The sequence below is a fragment of the Chrysoperla carnea genome, chromosome 4 (genome assembly GCF_905475395.1).
Source record: "Chrysoperla carnea chromosome 4, inChrCarn1.1, whole genome shotgun sequence".
Classification (NCBI taxonomy): domain Eukaryota; kingdom Metazoa; phylum Arthropoda; class Insecta; order Neuroptera; family Chrysopidae; genus Chrysoperla; species Chrysoperla carnea.
This window is the reverse complement of record NC_058340.1, coordinates 70,267,467-70,278,295: the sequence shown is the minus strand read 5'-3', so window position 1 is coordinate 70,278,295 and position 10,829 is coordinate 70,267,467. Positions and strand designations below refer to the sequence as shown.

The following is a 10,829-nucleotide window of genomic DNA, read 5'->3' as shown; positions in this document are numbered from 1 at the left end:
AAAAATAATAAAATTAAAAAAAAAAAAGAATTGCAAATGGAGGTGGTTTTTAAAAAATATGAACAAAACACATTTTAATTATATTTTCAAATATTGGTATAACATTATTATTTTTTAATATTTAATTAAATAATTAATTAATATAATAATAAGATTATTTAAAAGGTAATTAAATAGAACTTGCAGCATCATATTTATTATTATTTTTTTAAGTACCAAACTTCAATCGTTTGATCATTTATTTTATGTTTGTTTTACAAATACATAATATTTATTATTTTGGTAGGTTTGGTAGTCCACAGTGTGTCAAATAATTATATATGTTATGTAACCCATATATTTTTGTGTGGATTGTGTAAGAGAAATTATTGTTTTTTATTTTTTTTAACTAACGCAATTATTTTTTTGAATAATAATTTAATTTAATGATAATCTGCGTTATAATTGATTCTCGATACGATCTGATAAGGGTGTTGTGTAGTTCCAAAGTTCACCTTCAGGTTGGAATAACTGAAAAAGAAATTTATATTTTAGCAGAACTTTAAAAAGATTCAATGCAAGGTCTTTGTACTTTGAGGCTGCCTCTTTAATCATTGAAATAATCAGCTGATTGCAACGAGAATGGTTTACATTTTTTTTACTCGTGGCACTGACATCTTGGCGAAGCAAATGCCGTAAAATATATAAAGGTACCAAAACTGTAATAGGTGTATTATATAATAGGAACTAATAATAACAGCATCGTGAAAAAGCTAACGTTCATCAGGCAATAAGGCAACAGAAAAGAGAGAAATGGGTGCAAATGATGATCATGATATCATCAGAATTATTACATAATATTTAAATATAAAAAATATTTACTTTTGTTTCCCATTTGTCATTTGTTCGTAAACGTTCTTTCGCTTCATTTCTTTGTTTCTGTTCTAAATCACTTTTAGCTTGTGTAGCTTGTTCAATATTATTAAACCGTAAACCAGCGGTTACATCTTTCCATAATCGTCGTGATTCATTATCTTCTTGTTGACTGATTGGTTTCACCTTTTTCTTTACAACTTTTAATTTATTTACATCAATAAATGGTTCTGTTCGCTAAAAAAATATTAAAATTTTTGAAATTATTATTTGCTAAAACAACCGTCTGTCGCTGAATAACACAGTCAAATTACTGGACCACTTTGGAGTTAGAGTGTGACTTCTGGCCCCGTCAGAATCCAATAGCTTCATCTGCTTAAAATAGCAACTCTTACCCAGAACAGTCTTGCCTTCGAGTGGCAAAGGTTGTTGTTCTCAAGAAGGACATAGAGGACTCCATGGTCTAGGTGCTAGGCACCCATTTGCGATATCCCTCTTATGTATTATTATTATTACTTCAATCATGGGGAAAAAATTCAATGAAATTTCAAAAATGAGGTAATGATCTAAAGAAAACTAACACCGAATAAAAATTTGACTGTTAGATTACATGGCTCAGGTTAATCATAATCGCATATAAGTCCAGATTATCCTGGTTTAGTTGTAGCTAATCAGCTAATCCTAAATAATAAATAAAAATATACTAACACCATCATTCCATTTGGCTTCCATAACACCATTCCATTCACCGGATACTTTTAAAAATGGTATTTTATCATTTGCTGAATATACGTCCGCTGTAATACGATGTTTTTTATTTGAATAGAATGGTTTCGTTAAGAATTCAACATCCGCGTGATAATTTGTTTGTGGACATTCAATTTTTACTTGACCACCTAACTCAATCCATGGTACCGTTAATATTGATCGACCGTAGCCATTTGGAAATGTGACCGTATATTCTTCATTATAATCTAATAACGTAATTTTACCTATTCCAATATTATATACACATACAGATAAACCTAAGAATTTTGATTTTGTATATACATGCGCACAAAAACTTATACGTTTGTTATAATGTTCGGCATAAAACGCTGATACTAGAAACAAACAAAAAAATTATATTATACCGGGTGAAAAAATTATCTTAGATATCAGGGCCGTGCGCAGAAATTATCCAAAGAGGGAATGTTACATATTATCTAATGGAAAATTTCTTACTTGGCGGATGATGTGATACTTGTTCAGCAGCAAATGTAAGTTGATCTCGTGTACCCCACGGGACAGGTCCATCTGTTACCAACGACGGTGACGTATCAACATTCTGGTCACTAGTCGATGTCGTAATGGTCGAATTATTTAATGAAGATGATAAATTTTCTTGACTATCATGCGGTAAATCCCACCAACATTTAAATACTTCACCTAAAATTGGATTGTATGGTTTCTTGGCAACAGAACTTTTACGACCAGCGTGATATGAGGCCATATACCATTTAACAACTTGTACCATACGACTTTTTGGATCTTTTTGATCAGCAATACTATCCGGAGAAAAAAAATTATTATTTTAAAATATTAATGACGTATATACACTCAAAAACAAAAGATAGAAAAAGCTTAGAGCCTCCAACATGATTAATCCGGCCATGACTGACAACTGTTAAGAATGCGACGATAGTCTTTTGATCTAACAGATAATATTTATGTTTTTACAAACCTTACAAATAAATCTGGATGTGCAAAATAGTCAGCATACATTTCTAGTAATGATCGTCGTTCTAATATAAATGTTGGTAATACAACTTTCGTTAGGTCCATACCAATTTTGATCTGAGATATTAAATGTGTTATTACTGAACCATGTGCTTCCATTAATGAAGAGTCTTCCTCAATGTCTTCGTCATACAAAGCTTTAAACAAAAAAGTTATATTTTAAATCATGCGAATTTGGAAAGTAAAAATAATGAATATTTAATGGATTTCCAGGACTGAAAATATTGTTAAGGACATTTTTTTTAATTAAAAAGAATAATTTACTAATATTTTGTATGCGCATCCGATTTTATAAAAAGACTATAAAATACACTTTTTTCGCATCTATCGCAGCGAACATCGCGTCATTTTTTTAAACATTTACTTTGTCGTTTTTGTGCCAAAAAAATTAAATTCTTTGCCAAAAATGACACGATTTTCAGAAGATGTGACAGAATTCGTGTTAATCTTGGATTCGTAATCAGCAACCAAAAATACCTCCAAGAGCACAGTTTGGACGAGAAATACTTAATTTAGTTTTTGTGCCAAAAAAATGAAATTCTTGGTCAAAAATGATGCGATTTTCGAAAGATGGGCAAACTCCGTGTAATCGGACATCGGCTTCGTATTAGATGACTAAAATTACCTACTAGATAACAATTTTAAGCCAAAATTTCCAAAAAATAAGGGTTCATATGCCCCCCGCTGGGGCCCTATGCCCTTTTCTGACTAGGATAAGTTGACTCAATGTTTCTTGGGATCCTATAAACACGGTATAAAAAGTTTCATTCAAATTTATTTCCCAGAGCAAATAGAAACGATATTTTGTAATTACATATTCCCTTTTTTAGGAGATGAAAAATTTTATGTAAGAAAAGGATGAAAATTTGTTAGAGTTTTACTTACCATCATAATTAATAGAACCATCATCGTTCAATGGTAATGATGTTCGTTCACTAACCGCTGTCGAAACTTTACGTAAATTTTCATTACTTAAATTATTACTTTCAGAAAGTGTGTCACTAACAGAATTATGTATTTCCACTTTTTCATTAGTACTATTGTCTGTGGATGTTGCTGTTGTTTCACTTTCATTTGAGAAAACTCGTACTCCTCTGTAAAATTAAAAGGAAATTACCATAATTAATTTATATATAAATTCCACTCATAAAAACATAATTAAATTTATAATAGATTTTATAATTATAAAAAATTGTTTTCTTTTAAATTTTCCAACAAGATTTAAAAATCGGGCGATAAAAAACTTTACGAAAGCGTAAAATATCGATTGATTTTAAACATCAACCCCTGTTCTGTTGAGCAGAAAGATACGAAACGAGTTATAAATGTCGATCTTAAAAAGTGAAAAAAAATGTCAAAATTCAAACTATCTTTCTAAATAATAGCTTTACTGATGCATACCGCAAATATATACAAGGATGTCCACGGGTAAAATCATACATTTGATGCCTTAGGACTTCCAGATAATTGTCTAAAAGGAATTATTCACAATGTTTTGATTAAACCTTCTCTGAATCAAAATTAGTAAAAAAAAAAATTAATCCAAAGAAAAATAAAGTTAATTTGACATTTTTATTAAAAAAATGGTTGCCAGTCAACAAAAACTTTTTATTCTATTTTGCTTCAATGATGGATGTTGATCTGATTTCAAAATTTGTGAATTAAGCATATACCTCTTTTTAAATGATGCAACTGTTGCTCTAAAATTTATCTTTATTCTGGAGACATTATTAACTGATTGTTTTTGTCGATTATTAAATTTCATTTTTTTAGAGTGTTGAGATTTGCCATCAATATTTTTTGACAGTTTCCCGAATGAAAAACATAATTTGGAAAAACAACAAATCAAAATTGTAAAAAGTAATAAAATCAAATGACATTTTTAGATCAAACTTTGAAAGGGAAATTCGATCTGCCAGTTACTGAAATGAATAGATAATTTGCTTTATGACTTCAAGTTTCTTTTCCTAAAGTTGCGCAGTTTTAGCGAATTTTCTTAGATGAAGCGTAAAGTACGCATATTATAAATTTAACACATTATTTAAATTGGGAGCAACTAACTGCTTTACCGACACTGAAACATTGAAGATAGGTTTCAGTAGATGGCGTTGTTACAGGATTAGTATGCAGGGAGTATTTGGGACGAAAAATCCATCTGGCTAGGTTTCATTTAAAATATATAATGAGCAAAGCTCGGTTATTCAGGTACTAATTATCAACACAACGGTAAATGAAAAATTGTGAAAAAAACATGCCGAAAATATAAAATTACTTCATATAAAAATTTCAATTTTTAATTTCTCATTTTCACAGGTTTCAACATGGTTTTTTCCTCTAGCGACTGCACTATAGGTACAGTACAGAATATACAACTCGATAAAATATAATTAAAATTGACATTTGGTTTAAAAATAAATACAGATTTTTTAAGGGTAGATATATTAAGGAATCGATCGTATCCTTTTTGGGGGAATGTTTTTTATATATATTTCCATTAGCAAAGTGACAGCTTTCAAAAAATTGAAGATATGATTAGTTTATCATGGGTGGAAAAAAAATATATATCTATCCTTTTCTTACTCATGTGAACTTTCGGAAATTTTCAGAACAAATTTCTGGAATGATCGAGAAAGTTGAATTATCAAGCCAGAACCGTACACCAACTTTCTGGGCCATCTTCCGAAATTTAAATCTTTTAATTTCAACCAAGTTTAGTGTTTTTTCAAGGGTTTTATTGTTAAAAGTAAGTTATTTATATTAAAATATTCTGTCTGGATATAAATTTTACTAAATTAAACGATTTTTTAACAAGAAAAAGGACAATAGAAGCTAATAGAATAGAATAAGACCCTGGATCCTTAAAATGGAACTCTAAATATTATTTATACCATTAAACATGCGATGTATTTTAACCCGAGCAACGCCGGGTTTGGCTGCTAGTTTATTTAAAATCTCTTATCTATTGTTTTCAAGGTACGTTGAAAAATAAAACAATAGCAGTGCAAATTCAGCATTTCCTTGTTTTTAATTATTATAACACAACAAAAATATTGATTACCCATTTGCATTATCGAAACATGCAAAACGTTAAGTTTAACTGTGTCACAAGTCACCATATATACTAATATTAAATCCACGCGAATTTTCTAAAGCCGGAGTTACAACTGTTCAAACAAATTTTGACCTGTTTAAAAATAGCAATTTTTGTTTACATTTTAGGTGATCGGACAGTACACTGCAAATTTGCAGTATTTTAGTCACTTTTACCCCAAAATTTTTTTAATAGAAACAAAATTGTTATTTGTAGTGTAAATCTTATACAATAACATACCAAAAAAAATTTGGGGCTTATTGCATTTTAAGTGCGTGATTGTTAATTGTAAAAAGAACGCGCGAAAAACGTACCAACATTAACGATTTTCTGTTCTATACATGCTAGAAAGATAGGATTTTCACCGATTGACTCGAAATAAAGTCAAATTAACAGAAAAGTCCGAAAAATTTCATTTTGCACAAGGCAACCCGCCGGAAAATTTGAAAAACTATTTTTTTTAATTTTTCGGCGGTTTTGCGTTATGGGAAATCGGTTGTTTAAAATCCCATCTTTCTAGCATGTATAGAAACAGAAAATCTTTATTTTTGGGTGGTTTTTTTCAAGCACTTAAATGCAATTAGGCCCAAATTTTTGCGGTATGCTGTTGAGGCTTTAAACTACAAATAAAATTTTATACATATTAAAAATCTGATTTTTTCATAGGGGATTACTCAGAAGGGAAGGGATTTTGAGGATTGAGTCCATAAGACATTTTAATCAGCATGATTAAAACTACCTCAATCCGTAGTAAGCATAACCTTTGAAGGGCTGTAGCTCAGAAAGGAAGTGATTCTAAGGATTGAGTCCATAAGAAACCAAAAAGAAATATCTTATGTAGGCATAACCTTTGAAGAGTCTTGGCTCGGAAGGGAAGGGTTTTTGAGGGTTGAATCCATAAGAACTTTTGATCTGCGTGATCAAAACTACCTTAATCCATAGTTTTCAAAAAATTTTAACCGTAACAAAAAATCAATGTATTGTGTCCGGGTTGGTCTTTTGAAAAATTTCGAAAAAAATTCTCCACTCTTTTAACTCTCCTTTCTTTCGCACTAATTTAATTGAAAATCTACTAGAAGTACAAAAAATTATAAATGATCAATATTTATTTGGCAATTATTTATTTTACGCCAAAAAATTTGACAACACACACATATACACACAAATTTTTTTTTGTAAATGTCTTACATTATTGTAGAACATCTCAAAACGTAAATATAAATCATGATATGTTTTTTATTTCGATTTTGAGGATAAAAATAATTTATTGTTCTATGATTGTACCGTTTCATTTAAACATTACAAAAAGAGTTCTTAGTGTAAATCGAGCCTAACAATTAACAAATGTGGGAAAAAAAATAAACAAACCAAATTACCCGGTTATTTTGTTAATAAACTTAAACATAAAAACCACCACCAAACTTAACAATTTAAACACACAATTAAATTTTAAAAATATTTCAATTGAACACAATTATATTTTTGTAAAATATATGCCACTGCCACTGATATTTAAAAACAACAATAGATATCCACGGTATAGGAACTTATGATGAATCCACGTTCTGACTTCTGATTCCTAACATATACACACAATATTATAAACAATGCAATAACCACCACACTAGTAGAGATCCAGTAGTGTAGCAATAAAATATGAAAAATTCAACATAAAAAAACTAACCCCCTCAAAGTAAAATATTAAACTAAACTCAAACTCATTGACATTACAGTCGCTATGTTTAACAGAGAGCACCGAGTAATGTTTTAACAAAAATGTGTCATCATTAAAATGTTTCGCGCATCCATCTGGTGTACACTATAAATCAGTGGAAAATGAATCTAACTGCATAAAATCTATCTAACTAATCTATGAATCTAACTAACTCATAAAATTTTAACACACTATCTGGTTAGTTTTTGATGAATCAAATTAATAGTTAGGTGAATACAGAACATAAAATTACAGAAACATAAATTCTTTAGACATTGACGATCTCTTGAAAATAAAGGTACTTGAGGACTCTAAGCTAAACAGTTTTGTCGATGAAATCATATTGATGGTGGTTGCCTAAAAATAGAAACTACTAATAGAGGCTCAAACTAACAACCGAGATAACTGAGGTAGCAATACGCATATTACAATTAGACAAAGTAATATTCGTGATACGAACGCGTTTTGAGAAAATCTAACCAATTCAGAAAAGAAAAATGCGTACTAAAAGACGTAAATAAACAACTTCAACCAATATGGTGGAGGATGGTGAAAAGAGCGCGAGAGTGATTAATCAAGAGTGAGAGAGTGTATTTACGCAAGAACATACTTGAGCTAATTGTATCATGATACTACTCAGAACAAAATAAAAGATATTTTTAATACAGTCTAAGATACGGTAACGCAAGACGACACTTACGAGTATGTTTAGACACTAAAAAATAATTTTTATCGAATTTGAGTCGTTTTGTGATGTGCGAGAATTATTCTCAAAAGAAAATTCAATTCTGCATAGAAAATATGAACTTGAGTACTGGAGAAGTTCCCAAAAAAGCAAGACGCCAGCCTTCATAAAAAAATTACCCACAGAAAGAATTACGCAGCAAATTTCTTCTGTTATTTATAGAGCAGGCGCTAGACAGAGACTTGCAAGATTTGATTACAGACAGACAGGTGAAACTAAATAAAATAGAAGCTTGTAATGGTTCAAGTTTTCTTATCAAGATCATAATATACATAGTAATATCATGGCATATAAGATTAAAAAAAATACTACACGTTAAAAATTAATATAATAAAATATTTAATAACTGTTCGGGGGCCATAGGGGGTTTGTTTTGAAAGTAAGCACGGTACTGGTACTGTCTCTATAAACGTACATATATAAATATGGCCTTTATTAAAACAAATCACTTGTGAGAATAAAAAGAAACTCATTATATCTTTATGTACAATTATTTTTAATTCACTGCTATAAAAAAGGATAAAAAATCATAGTATCAACAAAACTAGATCAACTTGCGAATATTATGAAGAACAAAAAATTTATTATTTTTTTTATATTGTAAACAATATTGTGCTGAGAGTGCGCAAGAAATGCATTGCGCATGTGTTTGTTTGTTTTTTTTGTTCTTTTGCAACAGAGTAACCAGCCGTGTAAATATGACATTTATAGATCAAACCAATAACTTTATTATGATAAGTTTAAAGATTTCTAATAAATTTCTAAACATAGATCTACAATTTGAAACATACTAATTAATAACTAAGCAAAAGTTGACAACTAATAGATTAATTGTTTAAATATTCTGTATATACTTGGATATGACCTGTATATGTTTGAAATATTACCATTGATATAATAATTTTGGGTGAGAAAAGGGGGGGGGGGTGATATTTAAAACATTTTGAATTTGGTTTTGATCTTCAGAGTAACCTAAAAGTTGGGTTCTTTATTGAAAAGAAATAGTAGAAACTAGGAACTTGGCCCTCATCAAAATTAGGCAAAAATTGAATAGAAAAATTTAACCTTAGACAAAAATAAATAATTGTAATATAAAAGTATAAAGATAATATGAAATTTTCGGAGCGAAATCAATATCTTGCTAGCAGGAAATTAATAGAAGTAAATCTATATATAATATATATATGTCCACCGTTAGATTTAATTTCCGCTAGCTTGTAAACCGTCTAGTAAAATTATAAAATTATCCTCAGGTACAAAAAACCATCCCAACTCGTGTTAATCTAACCTATATATTAACTTAACTGAGCTGAATGTGTTGGGTTAAGTCACTGATCGCATTAGCGTAAAATAATTTTAAGTTTTTAATATTAAAGCATTCCCAGCACCCAGAAAAATTAGCTGGAAACTAAAAAAAACATTGTACGAAGTATAAATTTGTTACGATTTACTACGAAGTATAAATTTGTTAAATATGCGCTTACCCCATTGTATTTTTTTAAGTTATATTCACTCATTTGGAGGCGCTAGTTTACACTTCAAATTTGATCAATTTTAATGCATGAGATCCTCTATCCAGTTATATAGAGAGATCAATAAGTTAATTTAATACAGATTGGAATGATTGTTGATAGACTGTTTACAATTTAACAGAAATTACAATCTGACGGTAACATCTATAATGTATGTATCCACCATTTATACTAACAATAAGTGTAGAAGTAGAAGCGAATAGTCTTTTGACTTGATAATATCACTGTTCTTTTCTACTTACACTCAGCATATTACACTGAGTCAAAAAAGAACAAACTTATAGAGAATTGTATGTAATATCTGGTCAGGAAATAATTATAATAGTCTAAGATCCCAATTAGGATCGACCTTCACCCATCTGTTTACCGGATGAAAGTTATTTTTTATGAAATATAAAATGTTAACAAATATCCCTGCAATGGGTTGCCTAAAAAAATATGGTCCAGACTACTTTTAGTGAAAATATCAAGAGTAAAATTTTTAGAAATTTTTCACTGACTTGCATATCTTACGAATTTTGATCTACTCGAAAGTAAAAGCCATAAAGAATATGCAGCAGCTATGTTGTTTGCCTTTTTTCGTTCACTATTATCGCATTTATACAAGTTGAAAATAGTAATTACGTGCATCTGTTAATTCATTGACTCGCATATCTAAATAAAGATAATTTTGTTACAATTACGGTGGCATATGATTGGCCACAAAATATTGGTCAAAAATAATGTTTACAAGCTTTCCAAGTTTTGATATTTATATTAAAAATGGTCTTGACCATATTTTTTAAGGCAACCCGTTACAGGAATATTTGTTAATATTTTACATTTCATAGAAAATAACTTTCATTCGGTAAACAGATGGGTGAAGGTCGACCCTAATTCGGATCTTGTACTATAAGTTCTTTAATAATAAACATAAACTTTTGGAATATGAAAAAAGTGATTAATTAATGTTATGACTCGTGTAATGTTATCATAGTCTTATCAAAATGTTTTAACCTAGAAATTATATGATGTATAATGACTTAAATGATCCGAATAATAATTATAGACAAGTGTATCTATCACAAAAAATATGTTATGGTTCAGATTATGTTGCCACTTTTTGATCTTCATCAT

At 29.6% G+C, this 10,829-nt stretch overlaps 1 protein-coding gene across 1 annotated transcript in view; it reads right to left on the bottom strand.

Annotated features, from left to right (window-relative positions):
* Positions 1 to 408: 408 nt before the first annotated feature.
* Positions 409 to 10,829, bottom strand: part of LOC123299296 (oxysterol-binding protein-related protein 9) — a 32,277-nt gene continuing 21,856 nt past the window's right edge. The window contains exons 9-14 of the mRNA XM_044881653.1: positions 3,517 to 3,725; positions 2,576 to 2,768; positions 2,077 to 2,399; positions 1,561 to 1,955; positions 862 to 1,089; positions 409 to 510 (exon numbers count right to left, since the gene is read on the bottom strand). Coding sequence (XP_044737588.1) covers positions 439 to 510; positions 862 to 1,089; positions 1,561 to 1,955; positions 2,077 to 2,399; positions 2,576 to 2,768; positions 3,517 to 3,725 — 1,420 coding nt within the window. The 3' untranslated portion in view covers positions 409 to 438. The remainder of the gene's footprint in view (positions 511 to 861; positions 1,090 to 1,560; positions 1,956 to 2,076; positions 2,400 to 2,575; positions 2,769 to 3,516; positions 3,726 to 10,829) is intronic.